General features: G+C 39.8%; 2 protein-coding genes across 5 annotated transcripts in view; both read right to left on the reverse strand.

Moving 5' to 3' along the window:
* The window catches only part of tub (TUB bipartite transcription factor), a 40,986-nt gene extending 24,812 nt beyond the window's left edge, over nucleotides 1-16,174 (reverse strand). For 3 of the 4 annotated variants that reach the window (XM_071488553.1, XM_071488548.1, XM_071488547.1), the window contains exon 1: nucleotides 15,955-16,174. In XM_071488553.1, coding sequence (XP_071344654.1) covers nucleotides 15,955-16,010 — 56 coding nt within the window. In that variant the 5' untranslated portion in view covers nucleotides 16,011-16,174. Of the gene's footprint in view, nucleotides 1-5,222; nucleotides 5,323-15,954 lie in introns of all 4 variants that reach the window. The other variant, XM_071488552.1, reaches the window with a different exon arrangement.
* Nucleotides 16,175-18,097: 1,923 nt separating this feature from the next.
* The window catches only part of rras2 (RAS related 2), a 29,138-nt gene continuing 23,616 nt past the window's right edge, over nucleotides 18,098-23,619 (reverse strand). The window contains exons 4-6 of the mRNA XM_071488567.1: nucleotides 22,701-22,809; nucleotides 20,870-20,988; nucleotides 18,098-20,157 (exon numbers count right to left, since the gene is read on the reverse strand). Of these exons, the coding sequence (XP_071344668.1) occupies nucleotides 20,070-20,157; nucleotides 20,870-20,988; nucleotides 22,701-22,809 (316 nt within the window). The 3' untranslated portion in view covers nucleotides 18,098-20,069. The remainder of the gene's footprint in view (nucleotides 20,158-20,869; nucleotides 20,989-22,700; nucleotides 22,810-23,619) is intronic.

Here is a 23,619-nt window from a genome sequence, read left to right on the forward strand (position 1 = left end):
GAAAGCAGGATGGCACAATAATAAGGGGGACATCTTGTCGAACTAAAGCCCCCATGTCAACAAGCATCAGCTCTGCCTATGCCCTTGAGCAAGGCGGTGATTCCTTATCCCCTCTGACTGCTATATGAAGTGGCAAAAGAGAGCATAATTATCATCAAGTACAGATATTAGACACAAGTTACTAAGAATTGGTTGATAAATGTAGATGTTTGTCAAGAAATATAAGTATTAAATCCCTCCATGGTTTATGTTTTGTGTCCTTTATCTCAGCTGCTGGGATGAAAGTGTAAGTAAATAGAACAAGCCACTCCACTGAGGAACAGGTGTGAGCACAGCACCCTGCTTAATATTTGATGCTGAAGGGAGGACTTTGAAGTTTGTCTTTGGACACAAGACATTTAGAAGTGAGAGGCAGGCTGACATTTTTTTTTTTTTTTTGTTAAGACAAAAGTCTCTGTCCCTCCTACTAGACTTAGCAAACTAAAGTGTTGTCCTCCTCCTTTTCCCCTCTGGCTTTACAGCCATTACAACATTAAACAGCAAATGATAAGATCTTCTTGACAAATTCAATTTTTCCAGTCCAGAATTTGTACAGTTTTCCCAGAGGCATTTTATTGTTGGTAACAAGAGGCCAGCAGTATCAGTAATTATAATAATGGCTCTGGCACAGAAGGCACACATTGATGTGAAAATGGATCTCTGGCTTGTGTCTGCCTGTCTTAGTCAGACTGGCTGGAACACAGCTGTAGAGCACAAGGCTAGAATAAGCCTGATCAGTCATGAAGGACATGTGCCGACTGATGAGTGACATTTACTTCTGTATGAGTCTGTGTTGAATATGTGTATGTTTGTTTTTTGTTTTGTTTTTTTTTTGAATCACCCAAATTAACCAAAGCCCAGGTTGTTACACAGACGCCACTGTTTCAAAAAGCCTCACCTCCACCCCTGAGTGAGCGAGGAGTCCAAAAACAAACAGGTATTACCTGCACTTTGACAAAACAGTAAGTTTGGCTCATTTTTTCCCCACTTCCTTCCCAACCACCGATTAGTTGGATTCACGATAACTATTTGTTGTCATGTCAGAGGCAGCCTGTAATGAAGTTACAGTTTTCTGTGAATTGAGGAAGGGTTGGTTTTCCTCCTCAAATAAGTTGTTCTTCATCACAATTTGCACTCCAAGCCTAACATCAGAAAGTTTAAGAAAAGAGAAAGCTGCATTTGTCTGACGCAGCTGGGGAAGCCTTGAAGTGGGACTTGAAATGGGAAGTCTTGTGACGTATTCAGCCGTGAAATGCAGACTTCAAAACAGGCAATTAGGACACAGCTCAGGAGTGAGTCACAGACTTGATCCACATTAGGCCACCTCACTCACAGGAGTGTGCTGCACTTCAGAGGGACCGGGAAAGAGCCAAGGGATCCTGTCAGCAATAGTGTAAGCTAAAAGAGCCCTGTCTGCATCAGGATTAAGATGGATGGTGTTTAATAACACTCACCTGTTTCATTTTGCAAACACAAAACAGATGAGCATTAGAGGAAGGCGTGGGTGACAAGTGATATCAGATGGTGCAACTTCTTGTGAGTGAGTGCAAGTGACATTGGGAGTAAATGAAGGGGTTTGGAATGTGTAGCGTACAGAACTCTTAGTCACTTAAAAACCTGTCTTTCGTAAGTGCTTTCAGAGCAATAGATAAACTGCTACATTTACACATGAAGGCATGACCAACACAGGAAAACAGCACTACACAAACTGATTTTTAGAAGCGCATATACTGGAAAAGAAATTCAAATAAATAACAAAAACATGCAGTTGAAAAGGCAAAGCAAGCCACTGTTTCTTCCTATTGGTCAGGAAAGTGGCCAAAAACACAAATGAAACAGTAGAGAGGCTTTCAAGCCTTTTCCAAACGGTGATTACATTCTGTATTCAAACTACTTCTGACAGTCTACTTGAGAAAACTGAGACATAATCAGATAACATTTGATTGTTCCATTCATACTGGAGAGCCAGGCTAGCGCACTTCTTAATAATTTTACAATAAAACCACAGGGAATTGACCTGTAAAATACAACTTAAGGAAAGCTTATGACACATATGAACTGTTGGAAAAAACAAAATCCCACTTTGAGCAAGAAACAGCCCACCGAGGTCTTAAGTGAATCAGCAGCAGTCTGACGTTCAGCCACAGTTCAGTGGATGATATCACCATTTATAGATTAGGACCTTGAAAGCATGTCTTCATACAGAAACTCAAAGAAATCTATTTGAGAGCAATGGTAAGTGGCTAAAACCAAAAAGCCAGTCTTTGAAGGTTGCTGTGAGGGTTTTTGTTTAAACAGTGGCATCTTTATTTTAAGGGGAGTTGTAAATCTTAGAGGGAGAGAGAGAGAAACAGAGAGACTATGTGTGTTTGTGAGTGTGAGTGAAAAGTAAATCTCACAGTTTCAGAGGCAGAGTGGGAGACTGTGTGTGAGCTTATGCATGAAAAGAATGAAAAGTGAATGAGCACATTGGCTTTTGTCCAGTATTGGTTGAATCTAATGTGTGCCTTCTATTGATTCCCCCTAATGTGGACAACGTGATCTTTGCTGGTAACGACAAATCGTGGAGAATTTAAATTGGTAATTCAGCTACGTTTTCATGGGCCACTTCTTTTGAAATAGCATCACGTCAAGCTATTTAAAGACCACGTGCACCTGAGACTGTTAATGTTCCACTCCTGTCTTTTGAGACTGCAGCACAGCGCGAAACTATGCTCAAGAATCAGCAGGTGGGTGAGTGAGACTCAGACAAATACACATAACACAGTCCTTGTATCAACACAAATCCCCATATCATGTCTCTGTGAGCCCAACAGAGTGCATGCATAAAACATGATTTGGATTAGAAAATGTCACATTGGATGAAACTGTGTCCCAGTGTCCCAGTGAGGCAACCAGATGGACTGCTTCAATACACCAAAGTTCCTTTGCATCCTTCTTTCCATAGCACATTATCTGTTCTCTGTATGTACGCACAGTATACTACTGCTACCTGTAAATGCCACGTGATCGTAAGAAAAGCTGACAGCACACATTGAGCGCACATTTCCATACGTGTTACCACCAGCATGTTGCATTCTGATGAAAAATAAATCAACTGAATCATATACAGCAGATTAACACCCAAATGTAAATCAGAACTAATACATCTTCTGTAAAATGTTATACTCATTGTTTGACACTGACTAACCAGGTACGGGGGCTGCAAATTATGTTACTGTCTGTTAAATAAACAAATAAATAAAACTGCAGTATGTAAATCAATTGCAGTGGGGAATAGAGCACAATCATAAGATATCATTGATATTATCAAGTCCAGTAACACAAGCAAATGTCTAGATAGACACAGATAGACTAAATAGACACACATTTAATAAGATATTTGCTAACTATGACATAAACACTGGCAGTCACAACAACACCCGGAGCTCTGAATCAATCCCTCAGTGTGACAGCCCTTCAGCTTTGCTAATTTAGAGTTTATGACAGGGTTTCCTTTTGGAAACCACTTGTAGCCAAGGGCAACAGGCAAAGACGCACAGCTTAGCAAAATAAGAGGCACAAAACCCAATGTGGACTGATGAGTCATCTAACACATTTACCCTCTGAATATACAGATGTGTTTAGATTGTTAAACAGCTACACAAAAGCAATGCCTTAAACTTGCAATCTAATTTTCCATTTGTTAAAACTGTAGTGCTTGATTTGAAATGCAGGGTTTTGCTGTACCAGAGCTGATCTTTGCAGTCACCAAATCAATGTTGTTTCCACCATTGTTTGGAGTGCAGACTGTGTTATATATTTCCATCTCCATTATTTATCAAAGAATTTGAGCTTTTCCTCACTCTACAACACTGGCAGCTCACAACAGGTAGGACTGGGGCTTTTCTACAATATGTTTGATATTCACTTACATTTCATGTCCCCTGGCAGCCCGTATATTAAAGGTCTAGGGCTTTCATGCTATTTTATATTTGCACATAACACAAGCCTATAGAATATACGTAGGCATATTCATAATATATTGCAAAACTGCGACAGTCCTTTCTTACACAATGAATTTTCATCACATACTGTGGGCATTAACAGCCCATAAAATGTAAAGCATCAAAAGCATTATTTGTCCTTTCAGAGGTTAATGACCCATCTTCAGTTCGAACAGGGCATAAGAACGACATCCCACACAGACTGACGCACACACATACCTCACACCCTGCTGACAGAAAGACAGGAGAGAGGCAGAGATGTTAAATGAGAGTGTCGCCTTGTCAGATGCTGTACAGTGTGTGAGTCCTGTATCTATCTTTAGAGGATTATGTGCAAGTGACTCACTGCTTCTAAGCTGTATCTGCTTGTACTTATCTCCGTTCTTTTTGTTTTATCTTTAACTCTCAAATTAGTTTTTACAGTGCCACACACTCACAGCCATCATCTCTAGTTTGGAAACCTCCCAGTAATTACATGCTATGAATCAGATGAACAAATTACAGTAGAGAAAAGCAGGAAATAGTGAGGCACAGGGCACTGAAAATCACATGAAAACGGACTCTAGTCTTAAATGACACCGTTTTTTCTTCCCTCTTCTGGGCCTCGTTCCTCTCCTCACAGCACATCAGCAGTCAGTCAGCTTGTTCACTACTAAGTCATACTCGAGTGAAAAACTCTCCATGAAAAAATGAAGCTGACCCTGTCGTTCTGACTCTCGGATAATTTCATGGATGAAGGAGCAGTGCTAATGAATGTTTTTAATTCTATGGACATAAGCAGAGAGGTGGAGGGAGCGCTGCGGTGTGAATGTGTGCAACACTTGCACCCTAACTCAGCATCTTTGCGAGAAGGCAGTGGCTGATGTCTTTCTGTGTATGTCACGCTGCCTCCTCTGACACATACGTCTCTGCTGGTTTCGCTCCCGTCACCATGGCAACAGTGGAAACTAATTATCATTTAAAAGCTCACTGGTACCCTATTTAACCATAATATCTGCCTCAAGAAAAGATTCACATGCGCTAACACACGTGCACTACCCCCTTCAATAACAACAGTTGCGGTCGCTGTGATGAATCAATATCTGGCAGTGCCTGCAGTAACGTCACGGTGCTGCTGCAGTAAGTGGCCGTGTTGATATTTCTTGACCAACAGGGGGACTCATTGAACAGTGATAGAATTGTGTAGTGATGACTCACGAACACATGGCGGTGCTGTCAAGCTTTGCATTTCCAGCTTTTCACTTTCTGTGAGGTAAGAGCAATTCACAGTCACATGTTCCACAAGAGCCAACAGCACCTAAGATTTATGGAAAAGAAGTTGTTGAACACTATTCATGTATTTTTGTCATGTTGGTGTTGTTTACATAATCATTTACACATTTATATGCATTTAGAGCGGAAACCTAATGTAATGATAACATAATCTGGCACGTGAAAAATGAAAGACAATAAAAGGAAAATCACAACCTCCTTGCCTTACCTCACTGTGGGGGGATTATCCTAACAGACTTTTTACCATCATGTATATTTATTATAAAGCACAAACGCAAAATACTTGCAGCTGACAGTGACATCCATCAATATAGAGTACTGCCAGGCCTAAGTGTTTCTGGTTTTTCCAACCTACATGTCAGTGACTGACAAAAATCTTTGGTTCACTGAGTCATTACACAACAGTCTGTTCTGTATCGTTGGACTCTGGTTTTCAGTTTATACTGTGAGAAACTGATCAAATGTTCAGTCAACAGAGTCAAAAAAACTGTTGGAAGGAAAATGAAAGTGAAACAGTGACAGGAGAGAAACACTCTCCACCCTGGCTCTGCACATCACGTTTGTCAGTGTTTACATGTCCCTGGTATTATTGTGGTAATACTGGTATTAAGACACCTTTTCCAAAGGCTATGTTGCTATTCAGCGAGGGAGGAAACAAAGCGGGGCTGCACACTATATTGTTGTCTCCTAAGAAAGAGAAGCCATATTTCAGTCTCGTATCAGTCTTCAGGAGGCCTTGACAGGCAAACAATTCGAGACATCCAGATAAAACATAATGAACACAGCAGGGACGACGGGTACATACAAATGAGTATATAATTAATGATTGTACAACAGAGCTAAGTTACATGGCTGGATGCCAAACTGTCCGTCACAATGTCCCAGTAGCTGCTCAGCACCTGTTAAAGTATTTAAGAAAGCCAGCTGCTCTCATGTTTAACAGATCAATATAATCCTCCAACTATCCATTAATCACACAGCAATATGATTTATGCTCCCTCCAGTTCAACAGTATTACAGCTGAGAGGCACCACTGTGAATTAAGTCACCTTTCAAATCATATGCTAAATCAGGGTTATTGCAGGTGAGTGAAAATGGAAAGTATACAGAGAAAAACCTTTTGATGAGAATGGCATAATGACAGAAAAGATGCACTTTGAAAAACTATGTTGTAAAAATGTAACATTTGACATTTTGAAATAAAACCCTGCTGGAATAACATAAGAAATGACCTACATGTAATTAATCTTATTGTGATAAAATGGGTTTTTTAAATACATTGAATTATTTTACAATTTGTATATTTTGTCTATATTTATCAATATCATTATTTATTGCATAATGTATTATCTATATTCATGACTAGAGTCTCCTCTAGACATGAAACTTGTGGCCAAATGCTCCAACGACAAATTGTGTCTCTGCAGTAAGTACATATTTGTCTGTCGTCTGTTCTTCATGATTATTTGTTCATGTTTTTCTTTACCTATGAGTACGAAGTCAATAAATATCAACATCATGAATCAATATATTCAGTAAAGAGCAGCAGAAAAATCATGCAGCATCCTTCAGACCCAGCAAGACAAGAGTAATATAATGAATGGACAGAGGGAGATAAAACTGCACGTTCACACTTACAGTCTGCTCATGGATGCGAGGTACATAATTACACACTCACACACACACACACACACACACACACACACACACACACACACACGCACGCACGCACGTATATTTCTCAAAAACTTAATGCCACTTCTCAATTTTACACCATGATGTTTCACCATAGCAACCAGCTCCAGAGGCATATCCCACACACATCCACCAGTAGTAGAGAGCTATGGAGGAGAGGATGGAGAATGGAAAAAAGAATAGCAAGAGGGAACACAATTAACATACTTTGCATTTATGGATTTTATTCAAAACAGTGTTCACAAAATCCATTAGGAATCCAATAAAAAACATAAATCATAAATAAAAAAAAGGTTAAAATCCATAGTAAAAAGACTGAAGGCAATTTACCTACGTCACTAAAAGCTAAAGTTCAGGAATTATTTGACAGAAGACTCGTATCCAAATCTCCTCCAGGCCCTGAGAGCGCTTTCACTTTTCAGCCACGATTTTACAGATTTTACCTTACCCACAAACAGAGGCTTTGTACTTGCCCATGAGGGGTAACAGAAAGATCTGTCAGGTAAATGTATAGTTTTGTGGAATACAAAATCATGGTAGTCCGCTGGTAATGCAAGCTGAAAGAAGAATTAGCTGCAGTGACTGCACAAGGTTTGAGAATAAAAAAGGGGAGAAGAAGAGCTCATGAGAGAGTGAGATGATCAAATCAAGACCATGAGGAATAAAAGAGGAATGGAGAAGGGTCTTAGTATAAACATTTTTATCATCCCTCTCCAGGGTGTCAGACCTCCCTCCTGGTGCTCTCCTGCAGTGGGATTTTTAACATCATCATTTATCATATTTCTGAATCTGTTTATTTACTCTAGTGTATAGTATTAGTTTATCAAATGAGGGCCCTGTACTACAATTAGTATGCAGTACAGTTTACAGTAATGCATTTTGAGTCCAGTTAGTGAAGTTACAGAACATACAGGGGCCGAAATGCTGACCAGTGTCAGATTAAATCATGAAATGTAGCATGTAAAATGATAATGCATATACTTGCTTTTTTATTTAAGTTATTATGGTGAACATATATTTGTACACGGTATATATCCAGTAGACACGGAGTAACATTAGCATTAATAGTGAAATGAATTTCACTAACTTTGTCGGTCTGCCTTTTGGTGCTGGGCAGGTATTGTTGAATTTATCAGAACCTTTTCAGAACAACTGTACAAGGAAAAGGGTTGACGAGAGTAGTGATAGAGAATAGTGGGCTATAAACCCAAAGCAATGATAAAAGATGCTGTAAACCTCTCAGTACGGTGTTACAGTGAAACTGCAGAGTTGAGAGATCATTTTCTGTAGGTTCATCATTATGTGCAACATCTTTTTTCATTAGACAATCACATGATCCTTTGTTAATATAAAGCTAGAATGACCACACTGCAGTTATACTCCTCCACCACTCAGACTAGTTTCAGGTTACATCAAATACCACGCCATCAATGTTTTGAGTTTGTATATTCAAATGTAACTTGTGTGTTCATGCATACACCTGGTCAGATATGTATGTATGGGTTTTTACATACTGTCTGTACGTATATATGTATCAGACATCAAAATTACTGTGTCTACATCTTTACATATGATATCACTGAGCAGGAAAATTTCATTTGCGGTACAAATATTTTGATAATGTTCGAGTAAGAAAATAATAGCATAGCAATGCTGATAGAGCACACACAGAAAATGAACATTTACTCTCCAATCATGCATCAATTTTCTAATATGGAATTCAGTCTGCCCAGCTTTGTTCGGCTTGGTAAATGTAGGGGAAAGGGCTCTCATTTACTCAAGGTACCTGCACTTCTTAATGTTTTATTTTTTTCTTGGAGTAGCCATCTATACAGACCAAGGACACAGCTGGGTTGTCATGCCACTCCAGACTCCTGCTCCAAAGGCACACCTGCTGCTAAAAGGGTAATTTGACACAAATCCACTTTGATGTGAAGGAGAACCAACAACCTCTTGTGTTTTAATAAAACAGCCAAGGCATCAAAGTGGGGAGGGTACAAACACCGTCATGCCACTCATACAGTGATTATGATTTATGAACCGAGGCGATGCTATTCCTTTGATGAAACTGCCTTTACAAGTCTAAAAATAGAGGACTTGCTTTGGTTAGAAATGCCAAACTGACAAAGAGATTGCCTTTAGTGATGGCATTTGGTGAAGAACTATTTTATTTTCACAGTGGACTTTTTTCTTTGAGAAAAAAAATGAATTATGAGATTATTTAAAACAATGATCTTATGGAGCCAAAGTCGATTCAAAATTCAAGGCTGCTCATAAGTACTGACCCACAGCCCAACAAGCTGGGAATCAGTGCAATGTTTAGAGCTTGATACTAAGGTGCTATTATTGTTTCACATTAGACATGCATCACTGAGAAATTCATGAGTTCTTGGAAAATTGTCCTACACAAACACCTCCACGCCTTTCAGCAGCATCCTTAGCCCACTCTCACACTTCACGGATCATCTCTTGAAACACTTCACAGCAAAGAAAATCTTCAAGTGTCGGTGGAGGACATCTAAGAGGCTCTATCCTGGACTGCGTGTGTAGCTGATTGTTCTTTGTCATCTGCATCTAAAATGTATGTATGAACCAAACCCACATTTGTGATGGTTTCATGTGTGTGTGACAGGAGAAAATATGTGCCAAATGCCAATTCCTGCTTAGGGGCCACTAATGATGTCCAAAGGTTTCCTTTTCCAGGAAACATCTGAAACATTTGGTTTTTGCATTAACTTACACAGTATCCTAATAGAAGACACACAGAGAGGTGTAATGTGTTGAATTATTTAGGTTGTTGGTGATTTTTAAATTGTTTAAGTTTAACATCACATTACACACAGTAGGTTTTCAGCAGTTGGAGCCGAGGGCATCCACTAACTCCTACCAGGCAAAAACAAAAGATGTAGCAGCATAGACAAGAGCCTGAAAGCTTAGTTTGCTACCCTGCTTTTTCTATCTGCGGTTACTACAGAAACAGGTGGACAGTGACTAAGCTATGAACTGCATAATAACAGCAGTGCAGCAGAGGACTCGTGGAGCTGGAGAATCAGGAGATCTGATGAATAAGACATGACAGGCTGCATCACCAGAAAAAAAACAGAGGCAGGAGACAGCATTTCTTCATCCAGTTAAACAGTTTTTTCAATTTTCCAAGAGCATGTTATAATAACAATACATATAAAGTTTATTGATGCCATAAAGAAGCCATAGCAGAGCTGAAGCTGAATACTCGGGCAGTGGATGTTCTGACACTCACTGGAAAACTCCTGTCACTTAAGCTGCTCTCCTGCACTGTGCCATAGCAGTCAGACAGACCTGTATCAGGCCTGCTTTTCCAGGCTCATCTCTCTTTGTAATGCTGAGCAGAGGCACAGCACTGAAAAAGCTGATAAGACCTGTGCTAACACAATACTGTATGTTTCTGAAGAAAAAATTCTTGAGAAATTACTTTTAATATCAAATATCTGCTGTATGCTCCCTTTACAGCTCACTTTAAGTCAGTGCACTGAGGCTGGAAATATTGACCGTGGTTTAAAGAAGTGTCAAATCAGACAGTAAAGTGGGAGAAAGGGTCAAAAGGAGAAATCTTACTCTTAATTTTAAACAACACTGCCTTGGTTGGTAAAACACACGTTTAATGCATTTCTGCCCACAGGAAATATCACCTATCACCTGGCTGTGTTTGTTGTTCCATTGATCTGTCAGTTTGCTGACTTAATACTTCGGTGCAGAGCAAAACAACTCTATAGATTCTGATCAGACTGTCATGACAACCCTGTTATTTGTCTCTCTACTCTGCCTCTGACCCACTCTGTTTTCATTTTTTGACTGGTAAAATTTTGTTTCTTTTATAATGGAAGCAAAAGTATTGGAGACCGATGAATCAATCTCAAACCTTTTGTTTGGTTGTCTGAAATTGCTACATAACAAACATGATTCTTTTGTGACTCATTTTAAAGCCACCCACAATGGCCCCAAACGCACAATAGATTCCCACCTCAGGTGCTCACAGCACTTAGTGTATGACTTGGCGTGTAGCTGACATCCAGTGGAGGAGGGTCTCCTGGTACATGGGACTGGTTTCAATTTTTAAATCATTCTGCATATACTACACATTAATGACAACATACATTTGAGCAGGTTACAGCTTCAAACATACACACAGACGCACTGTTAGCACTAACTGTCAACAGCTCCTGCTGTGGCCAGTTCACACTGTCATCACAAGCTGAACAGACATGAGCAAACCTTGGAGAAACCCATCTGGTCTGATCTGAAATTCATGTACAGTAGTTATTCAGAAGCGATATCCTGAGAAAGCACCTCACAATCATAACAAATTGAAACTTCTTGCTATATTGTCAGGAGACAATTGGAGTCTCCACAGCTGCACAGATTCCAAATGAGTACAGCTGAAATTTGAAAAGGAATATAATACAGGCTTGGCAATATGGCCACTGACCAAACAATGCAAAGCCTCCTAACAAACACAGACGGCAACCACATCCATAGAAAGACCGATGTGCATCCTCGCTAGCTTTTCCGGCCTTGTGGGTAAAGATCTCCATTGACACTAAAACATAGGAACAGCGGGGAAATGGTTAAGTCTCTTGGTTGTGTTTTTGCAAAATACAAAACTATGCATCGCAGCCAACACCTGGTAAGGAGTAGGTCAATCAACAAAATGAACATAAGTAAAGGTTAATAACATCTTAACTTCAATTCTAAACTGCTATCAACAGTGTCTCATGTCACTGTTTTCCAAGAGCTCAGATTTTCTATCATCTTCATCTGTTGTCCTTAATAAAGCACAAGGCCAGTGTTTTCAGAATCGTCTGGAAAAGCTTTGTTTTGGGGTCAAGAATGCCATCAGTAGTGTGTATGGAAGGCCGAATGAAACAGATACTCAGGCAAAAGATGTCCTCTTACCTTTATGCAGATAAAAAAGGCCACTGTGTCTGCTCTCAACTGTCAGCTGCCAGACTGGTATCAACGCTAGCCTTGAGCTTTTGTGTGAAGCCAAAACTAGTAAGGAAATTTGCTAGTTTTTTTTTCTCCATTCAACACTGTGCCATGAGATCTAATATGAAAAAGTATTTATAAAACGTATAAGAAAGAACAAGCTCAGTTGGCAAATTAAAATTGTGCACATTTATTTCAAGGTTCCAACCATTACCAAGCAAATCCATTGATTAGACAGGAATGAAGGAAAAAAACAGGACTCAGTCATGATGGAGTTCGATTTAATTTCATTTCCACCTCAAATGTCAATGGCAGCCGAGTAAAGGTGTTTTAATTAATGAATGGTTAGTTAATTATCGCTTTCCCCACAGTTACTGCTTACAGCAGGGGACAGGTCTCTGTTCAACACATCATCAGGTCCCATAATAATGGATGAGAAATTAAGGAGAAAATTACTGTGTACGAGTCCCACTGCTTCCTCTTTTGCCATTGTGCAGTGCACAACAGTTTGACAGGAGGAATACCACGTACACAAGGAAATTCAAACTAACCTTTGTCTTTAATAGTAAAAAAACATGAGCAGTACTGAGCTCTGTAGGCCCTGAATTGTATCTTGTCAGCCCACCTTGCCCCTCCATCTCTAGGATACAGTGTTTACTGAGTGGGTGCCAGGACACAGTGTGATTATACGTACTGTAGGTCCAAATACGAACAGGATACACCATGAATTACAATGCCTGCAAAAAAACACGTTATTATTATATGGCTATACTCAAATCCGAGATAAATAAGCCTAGTTAAATTACATAATTATCTGCAAATCATCCAGTATCAATGGAGAACACTAATAAACAAGTATTTTGTCTTAGTATTTCACTTCTTAGTAACGAAGGGTTTTGCTTTAGCATGGTGGGACTTGAGTAATCAGTAAGAAAAATAACTCATCAGTAGTTTTGCTAAAGTAAAACATCATTCTGCACACTAATCTGACTGTAAATTAAATGGGAGATAAAGTCAGCAGCTGGCAGACTTAATCAGCTGTTGCCAGTTCATGTTAATTCCATGAGTTGGTCAAACCACTGAATAAAACCTGGCTAATAAACTTGCTCTGCGAGGCAGTGCCCAGGCAGCCTGTGCTGACACCTTAATTAACAATATCTAGATATGGCTGAAATCTACTGATTTAACTTCTAGCGAGGGAACATTTTTTTCATTTGAAGAGAGACATACTGTATGTACACCAAATATGTCCATAAGCTGATTCCCATCACTGGGCAGGTAGACACTAACATAACTACTGCAATTAATACAAATACTAGTTCAAAAACATCACTTCAAGATTTTATGGTTACCACCTTTAAGGAGCTTAAAATATTGTGACGTTTTTGATATCTAGTAGTATTATGGCGCTGTTGTCTTATGAAATATTTATTATCTCTGACTGAGCAGCTGGCAGAGTATAAACCTGTACATTAATGTCAACAGCACCATTCAGCACGCTTCTTTATTTATTCTATTATTTTTAGAATAATTATTGCTAAGTACACCACTAATGAAGGCTAGTGTCTCAGTTAGAGAGCCCTGCCGTCCCACACATGTGCTCTCACTTACTCTGACTAATGAGACCTCTGCTCAGGTTGAGGTTAGACAGATCTATGCAAACTTCGTGAACAAATAAAAAAGATTAAAGTGTGACCTCTCCTCTCCTATGCTAACAGGTGCTGCAGATTTAATAGGATTTAACAGGAGGTGCGAGCCATGTCAATCAAGCACAGTCGACACACACTCACACAGTCCTTGGAGAAGGGTTACTCAAACAAAATACGAAGCACCTGTGTAGGTGCAGCATTGATGAGCACAGCCTTTAATGGGGAGGGATAATAGTTGTCATGGTTACAGCTTTGGGGCCCTGTAAGAGGAAAACAGACATGCACAGACATATGCATGTCTATATTTAAGCATGAAGGCCTATGTAAACACCCCCCCAACTCAGGAGGGCCCCGTGCTATTACACACAGAAGATATGTCATTTTTTTCATTCTCTACCCTGCCCCTGCTCTTTGACAAGAAAAGGCATGAATATGTCTCATTGATGCTCCAGCAAATTACAAATTGGCTGCCAAAGGGTAGAGACAAGAGAAAAACAACAACTAGCAACATGTGCACAGATCTCAGAGGAGGCCATCATGTTTACTGACCTTCAAGCCTTGTTGAAAATCAAATGTTTTTCTTCTCATGATACAACCGTTTTTTATTCTGTGTTTTAGTAAAGAATCGTGATTATTCTTCCAATAAGATAAAGATATACCAATGACCTAAATTTCACCCCTGATGCAAATGTCCTGTGTCTGTCAAAGAGGGTAATATTAACACAGCAGTGTAGTCTTGGTTCAATTTATTTTAACAGCAAGAAAGAGTGAGTAGTCTTTTAAAATAGTCAGTTCTAACTTAATCTCCCCCATCATGGCTCTCAATCTGTTGAGGAAGTTAATTAGCAGAGAAGCTGCCTATGTGCACACTTGAAACAATCCGTTCACCTGTATGTGGGAAAGAAGTGCTGAGAAGTGAAGCCCTAAAACTAAAGCTGGTGTTTTTCTGAAGGACAAGATAGCATGTGATATTGCTGTAAAAGAAAATAATACCCCAGCACAGGCCCCGGCACCTCCCACAGCTTGTAACTAGTTGCACACAGTAAACATTACTTCACAGCACTGTGAGAAATCTTAGAAGGAGAAGAAGAGGCCGCTGCTCTGGCAGCTGCCTCTTGGGATGTCCAAGCACAGATTCAGAATACCAATCAAACTGTGTGAGCAAACACATACAGTGCTGTCAGGGTAAAACTTCTTTTACTGTGCCTCTGATGATCAGAGATACACCTACAGTATCTCCAGCCTCATTGTATTCCGGGCTGAGTATGACCGAAGAGGAACTGGTTAGCTAATGAAGAGCTGTATGCTCTGATGTGTGTTAGCTAGAAACCATTCCTGGATATATTTATAATAATTGTGCTGTTAGTCAGTGTGTGTGTGTGTGTGTGTGTGTGTGTGTGTGTGTGTGTGCGTGTCAAGTGTACTGCACGTGTATTGTGACTTTATTACACTATGGTTTTGTATAGGCCACTTGAACATAGGTTGACGAACAATGTTCTTCCTCCATGTTAGAGTCATTTTCACTTGTCATGACCATTCACGGACACACATCGCACACACACACTCACACAAAATGGACATTTTGTTGCAATTGTTAAATGAAATGTTTCATAAATCACACACACACACACACACACACACACACACAGGTAAACAATCCTCCACCTGCTCATAATATGAATTCTTTTCAAAGGGAAGCTATTGTCAAGCAGAGGGCCACCATGGCTCTATCATCATCCGTGCACTCTGTGTTCGTACTCTACGTGCCTGTGTGAATGTGAACCAAAAGGTGAGGTCTTGATCACAGCCACCCCTACTCAGACACAGCCTGCCAACTTACTGTCAAACAATTCAGCTTTCATACTACAGATATTATCACCACGGTGCGAATGATTTTTAGTCTACATTATCACTTTTTAGAAATAAAACTTTTAGTGTAAAACGTCAAATAATATATATGTATATGCATCTATATATATAGGTAGATAGATAGATAGACCTATAGAGTATTATGAAAACGCAGTAACACACTAAGCATAGCACAGCATAAAGTAAGTACCACGAGCAACGTAAATACTCCGTTCCTATGGGAATGTTTAGGTGATGGGGACCCGTCTAGGACGAATACACCATGGACCATACGTCCACAGAGTGAAGCGAGCATCCCTGGTCGCAGACACAGGACGATGCCTCGGCTCCTTAACGCACTGGCATCGCACCTCTTATTTCCAAACCCGCCGCACCTGTCACCTAGCGGTGGTTGGGGGGTGGGGGGGTTTAGGGGCTTCCCACCGAGCTGCAGCCCCAACCTCCAGCCTGGCCTGTGAAACGTGGGAAAGCTCGCCTACCTGTCATAACTCCATCTACTGTAGGACATGCTCCTGTTGCTGCCGACTCCCTCCATGTCTCCGGGGATTCTGGACGGACCGGATGGTGAGGACGGCTATAAATAAATAAATAAATAAATAAATAAAAAAAGAAGGAGAAGAAGAAGGAGGAGGAGGAGGAGGAGAAGAAGAAGAAGAAGAAAGACAGAGTGAACGCTCCTCTCTCCTCTCCTCTCCTCACTAATGGAAACACCAAGCGGAGGAGGGGGCAGCGTTGAGTGAATGGGCGGGGAGGCTGCGGGGGGGGGCGCTCTCCTATTGGCTGCGGACACCTCCGGGGGAGCGCGAGCTGTCGGCTGCCATGGTGCACGCGCGGATGCTGATGCATTTCGTTCACGCGGCCCCGCGACGGTGATTGATGATTGATGATTGATTGATTTGATTTGAACAATGGCTGGGTCCCCGGGCCCGAGCTCCAGCCTGACCGACCAGGGCCCGAATGAACGGATGAAACTGTGATCTGCGTCTCATGACCTGCTTAATGGCCAGCAGCGCAACACGGAGCCTTCTCAGTCATTTGCTGATCAATGCAACAAGGCAGATAGAAGCTATGCTATTGCCCACTAACAGTTCTGTTGTTTTTTAAATTCTATTTTGTTTTATCTTATTATGATAAATGTATACGCATGCGTGCATTCTCTAGGAGTAATTGACCGAGGATGCTATTTAATGCAGATCAGAACAGGCAGGATCTGGCTCACATCTCACTGCTTATTGCTTGCAGGTTAAGGCTGCTGCTGCTCTAGGATCATTAGCACAACTGTAATTGTGTTAAAATATGGACACACTTAATGACAACCCATCATTAGGTGAAGCAGTCTAGAGATGAAAAGCGGACAAATGAAAATAAAGGAGAATGTCTGTGCTTCACTATAAAAAAAGAAATTCCCCGCGTTCAGTTTTTGAATAATTTCAATACTTTGCTGAACATAGAATAGTATTTTGAAGATCTTGAGGATAAGTCAAATTCTGAAACATTACCACAAGATCTCACTATATGATCACAAAATACACAAACACAACACACTAATTATAAAATGTTACAATCTTACTGATTGAAATGCTGATAATGATAATGATGACACTCTTTTTGAATGACGATGGAGCCCAGATTTTTCAATTTCAAAATTCAATAAGTGTCTGCAAACCTTGAATATGTATTTAAAGGTAATGTCTGAATGTGCAAAAGTTGTAACTGCACATGGTCTTCTTTAAAAAAACACTTTCTAAATGCAAAATCAATGACAAAGGTTTCAAAGCATACCACAGCTCAGGAGTGGTAATGGATAGTTCTGTCAGAAACATGCAGTGAAGACCTATTTTCGCAAGTAGATTGGCTGTATTGCAATATTGTAATGGACAACTGGGACTTTAGTCAGACTGATGATGATCTTTGTGATGTATTCCCTGAATCCCAGAGTGGGTTTTAGACAGTGACCCACAACAAATGATAAATTAGTCAGGATTTACTATTAATGGTTTGATGGGGATGTACACAATGTAATGTACACATGATGCAAACAGATATTTAAATATCAAACTCTGACTCCCGGGGGAACTGAGGGGATTACTAACACAGTATCTGTCAGTAATGTTCCGATTGCAAAATGTTCTACAAAAATATAGAACAAGCAAAGAAAGCTGGCTAGATAGCAGGCAGGAAGTTTGAGAGCCTGGACCAGACACACTGTGTTTGTACACAATTAACATAGGAAAATGTGGCATTACATTGCCTCTCAAAAAGAATATTTCCCTTATTCAGTAGGCCTACGCTGTGGCAGCAACGTTTAACAACAGGCCAAAAATCTTTTGGGGATTCAATAAATGTGGTACCAAAATAAAACTAAAACTAACTGAACCTAGAGAGAGACATATAGTTTATGTCAACAACAAAAGAAAAAAATCTCAATCCAATATTTCTGAAATTTTGCCATCGTTTTCAAAGATACAATTGGTCATATTGACCAGTTGGAGTCACATACTCATTATTATTACAAATGATGATGGGATAATGCATGGATTGAATCTCACTGACACACAGCTCAGTACAGAAGAGTCAGATCTGTGCAGCTTTTTGAACCTAAAAGAAAGATTCTCTACCCCATCTGGCTCAATGACAGATTTTATTTTAGCACCAAAAGCTAGACACAGGGCAAAAGACACTGATAAGGAAGAAAAAAAAAACAGTATGATTTGGATGTACACTAGGATTTGCAATGAGATGGGAAGTGGGTATTTCAAATCTCAGTGATAATAATAATAATTAATTTGTGTGATTTAAAGCTCCTCTGTGAAGACCAGAATCATTTCTCACTTTGTCTCCTACCTGACCTGGCATTACACTCTGAGCTGGTGGTGAACACCCCAGGCTAAACATTAATACTCCATTACTAAGCCATGATAAGAAAAAACATTCTTGGTCACATCTGGCGGAAAAATCCAATTTTGTAAATTTGGGCCAACAGTCATCTTCAGTTTAAAATAAGAGAATTAAATATTCCTCTTTACATATATACACAGCTGTGCTGTGAACATGTATTCACTTATAAACATATAAAAATACTTGTCAACTAGTTTGATAAGAAAATAATGTATAAAAGTAGAGTAGAAACATTTAATCAAGTCCATTACTTCCATCATCTGATTTTCTTGCTGTTTATATTACAAGATGATGATATGAAAAACAAACTGCAGTACTTCATTTGTATGCCCGAACAGAAGTACATTAATGGAAAGGGAAGGCAGAACAGTATTTTGTGTCTGTGGTCATGATAGCTCCACAGGTGGAAGGTCCGGTGAGTTCATGTCCCATTGGAGACGGGTTGTTTTTTACGATGTGCATCTCAGTGCTTCCACTTGTCCTGGTTTTCCAACTGGCACACCATCGGGGGAAAAAGTTGTGTAACAGAATAATTCACGGACACAAAACAAATACATGCCACTGTGTTATTGGAATGATATAACAACAATGTGATCTATATTGTAGACTAAATGTTCGACAGAAATGATGCATTACATTGGAATGATCTGAACTAAACGGAGCTGTGAAATCTTGATTAGCAACAAATGCGTTTGTTAACGTTACTTGTCAGAAGTTGAATATCGAGCATACAGTGTTCAGTGTTTTGATCTGAAATCATGTTAGTTTTCAAAGCTACACAATGTGCTACCTATAAATTTGTCACTACTGCTTCTTATTAATCCAAAACAATGTATGATGTCCAATTTTGACTGAACCGCCACCTTCCAAGAAAACATTTCAGATCTATTTGCTACTTATGGTACACTGAGGTGATGGATAGAAGAAGGACCCTTCAATCTATAAGACTTAAAGAAAAATCAGATACAGTAGACACTCCATATTTGGCAATTGAGATGCAAGCTGAAACCACAGACAAAGTAAAGAATCCACTGCAGAATGCAAGAGTTCTATCATTGTAGCTTTAAGGGCTGTCTAGGTATCATAGTTATATACATACTTATATATTCACTTTCATATATGTAAAACCAAACTCAACCTCACACACTGTACTGTGGTGATTTAATAGGTCATTAGAAATACACTTTGAAAATCACAACAAATGTCACTTATGTACAGTAGCAGATTAGCACATGGGAGTAAAGATGGATTGGCACAACATACACAAAGCTTCATAAGATAATCTCTCTGCTCTGATCAGACACTGGAAACTAAAGAAAGTCATTAACATTCTGGATATATAATTTTCATTCAATCTCGGTAGCAAGTACAAATGTCACTACAAGGCAAGAGAAGTCCTTCAGAGTACAAAACATTAATTTGTCAGGCTGATTTAGAAGGCAATGTTTAGTGTTGGGACTCTCTCATGTGAATTAGATTACGGCTGAAGGTAGAGTGGTGTTAAAATTTGGCATTGTCAGTTGTCCATAGTGATGTCCTGGGGACAGCAGTTCCTGGTCAGCGTATCTCAGAAAAGGCTGTCTGAAGTCATGCACGTGGAGAAGGCAGCGGTCAGTCATCCACTTCGGATGTGATGTCAGGCAGAGTGGGTGGGGTGGTAGAGAGTAGCTGCATGAGTTACAGTGATAAGGCCGACTCAGACGATCACACAATGGCAGCCAGTATTGTCTTTCTCTTTTCTTGTAGGTTCTGGTGACGGTGGACATTCCTGTTCTTGGAATTTCCTGGGAGTTGGGAAAGAGCAAAGCTATAATCAGAACACCCTGGACTTCACGCCTTTTTGATCGCTCTTTTTTTCTTTTTTTTTTACAACAGAATTGATAAATACAAAATTTCCTGATTAATGTTTTATCTGAGCTCTTCTCACTGGTTCGCAGTGAGCAAAGCGCAGATGAACAACAGTGACAACATACTTACATATGTACCAATCAGAATTTAGTATTTGAATCAAAATATGATGATAGTTGTTGGGCTGTTTGCACATGCTGACCCTTATTAAAACCTTATCAAACCACATACACGCAGCCCCGATCAAGCAGATTAGCTGGGTTTTTGAGTGTTATATACTTAATAGATAATACCTAAACATTAAAAACTTTAAGTATCATTACTGCTTATTTAGTCATTATTTCTTATATCATTTTTGGGAGGCATTTCATGCGTTTCTTGGGCAGCTGACAGTGGAGAGATGAGGGCAAAAGGAGAGGAAGAAATTTGGAATGACATGTAACAGAGATCCATGAGCTAAACGTGAACCAGGAGCATTGTTCATGGTTTGGCGACTCAAACCGTTTGGCCAGCAAGGTGCTGACAGGGCACCGACTGAATGTTCATCTTTTTTAGTCACTGTTGTAGCTTTGAAGAAATCGCAAATCTGAGTCACTGAAAGCACCACATGAGGAATATATGCAAACGGTGTCTTTATAAACCACCTACCTGATTACTCTAACCAGCTCGTGGAAAGCTTGGTCTACGTTCATACGGATTTTGGCTGAAGCCTCCATATATGTGACCTTCAGTTGTCTGGCCAGCTGCTGGCCCTCTTCCTGGGTTACCTGAGGCAAAAAGAAGAAGAGAATAATGACAGGCTGAAACCTGAGTGTCAGCTGAGGTCTAGCACATGTAAGAACTTTTTCCACAATCCCTCAAAGCAAACCATGTGTTTATAAAACACTGGTATCGTGTTCTGACAGGAAGAGATGAAGCAGTTGAGTGAAGTTTGTGAGATAGAACACACTCTTTGTGCACACACTCATCTTTAATGTAATACAAAATTTAGGTGTGCATAGATCACTCACGGATCCACAGCGAAAATGTAAGAGTTGTCATGACAGCCCTAACCCTCACAACCCTTTTGTTGTGCCCAGTTTTTCTATTTTCTAGTTATAATCAGTCCTTGATAGTCAATAACAATAAATGTTTACTGTGTTAACTGATGACCCCTGCAGGATAAAAGCCAAATGGACCAAAATCAAAGATAAACAAATGATTTGTGCAGGCACAGAGCTGCAGTATTTACTGTAATATTGCTATAGAACTAAGTGAGTGCTCCATACCATTAGTGCATATGACTTCAGAATTCAGTATGCACTGCGTAACACACATGTTCAGACTTTCACATCCAAGTGAAAGTGACCCTTAATAACACTGAAAGAAGAACTTTGTGACTTTCCAATTTAGCTCTTTTTCTCAGCTACAGAATATATTCACACATGGCAGGATTATAAAATCTACATTCATGTTCAAATTCTACAACACTGCTACTTCTCTCATTTTAACTTCTGTCCAGTTGTTGAAAAAGTGTCTTCTAATGTGGCTTTCTCTTAGACCTTCACAATGTCACCGACCATTTCTTTTTCCCAACCCTGCTCCTTCCTTTTCATTACACGGTGCAATGTGGGACAGTGTTATTCATCAGCACCAGAAGTGAAGTAGTTTTCGTACACATGTAACATTTTAAATTGCATTTCATTTTGTAATTTCTCAAGTGTAAACTCACTACACACTTAAATTAGCACGTAGAAGGCATCAGGGACACAGCTGAGATCTGCCTCCACCCTCTCTGTGACACAGCTGTGCATATAAACTGGGACTGAATGATGCAAAAAGGAATCAGGTCCAAAGGCTAGGCTATATATGGTAGCAAAGAATAGCATAGGGTAGCAAAATGTATTATACTGACCAGCTTTTTATTAACATGGGGGCAGAACTATTTAGGTATTGTCACTTACAGTTTGAATAATTATGTTTAAGGTTCTATTATTGAGATAACATCCACCTATTTATTTCATATGTAGCAAGTTATCAGCATTATCCATAATGCCCAATGTAATGTCTTTAATATCCACAATCTAATGGCAACTGCTTTATCATGTAGAACTCACAGGTTTGTATCAGATGAGGCTTGAAATACTAGAAACTGATTTCAGTGGATAAAACCAGTTGATAGTAATTAGCTCCATGGGCCTGCAAGGTTCCTTTTCACCATAGGGGGGTGGTGTGGATTCACTGGAAGAAGTGACAAGCTACTACATACCAACAGCCAGAAAATTCATCATTTCATCACACTCCCTTTTCTCTGCATCCATCCTCCCTTCCTGCCACCACTATCTCTACAGTCTTTTATTCTTTCACTCACATCCTGTTGTATCTCAGCAGCTAGCAGCTAGCTGCAGCTGCAACGCTTGCTTCCACTTTCAAGTATGCAAATGTGAATCCTCTAGACTGGTTGATATGGGTTCAGATTGCTTCAATTTGTTGGACTTACTTGTCTCTGTAGTTCCAGATCTGCTTTGTTTCCTACAAGGATCATAGGGAATTCATCTCTGTCTTTGACTCGGAGAATTTGTCTTTGGAATTTGTAGATTTCTTCAAAGCTGTAAACATATTACAAGGTGTTAGGTAGTGTTTTCTTAACAAACATGTGGATGCATACATTTATCTAAAAATGTGTCAGACCCCCCCACCCAGACAAACACACCCAGCAGCCAGATGTTGGGGACTGAGGGGTTGAATATGACAGCAGAGTCTGCCACACTATTACAGAAACAAAAAGGCTCTGCTCAGTGCACTGACCTGGCCACTGTCTCACTATAATATAAATGCCATGTGCATTTTTTCAACAAAATAGCAAATAAAAAAAATGTCAATCTCGTAAAAAAAAAAAAAAAAGAGGCAGAATGAGACCACAAGCCCAGGATGGCATTCCAGTCACAGGCCCACAGACAGCTTGGTGAGCACATAGTAAATCTGGAAAGACTTGACTAATATAAATGGAGGAAGGAAAGACTGTTTACAATATAAACATGGGGAGGGGGCTGTGGGTGGGGGCAGGGGAATGCAGCTCACTGCACTGCTGGGCAGGGACACAAAGACAGGGAGGGTTGGGTGTGACAGACTGACTACAACAATACAATACAGTGTAATGTGAAAAATATCTTCAAGGTGACTTACGCCCTGATAAGTAAAGTTACTGAGCATCAAACTTCATCAGATTTTCTCCTTTAATTTCCCCTTAAAGTCAGAAACCTGAAGATTTTCATGAATAAAAGCCCCATTTGTGATGCTGTTTATGGTCTGTGAGAGCCATTCAGTGCATGTGCATTAAGTGATTATGTTTCTATAGAGAACGAATCGCTGGAAATCAATGCATACATGCAATCCAGCACAATTTTATCCCGTTAATA

This window comes from Trachinotus anak, unplaced genomic scaffold (genome assembly GCF_046630095.1).
Source record: "Trachinotus anak isolate AG129_WGS33_773 ecotype Australia unplaced genomic scaffold, CSIRO_AGI_Tana_v1 ptg000011l, whole genome shotgun sequence".
Classification (NCBI taxonomy): Eukaryota; Metazoa; Chordata; class Actinopteri; order Carangiformes; family Carangidae; genus Trachinotus; species Trachinotus anak.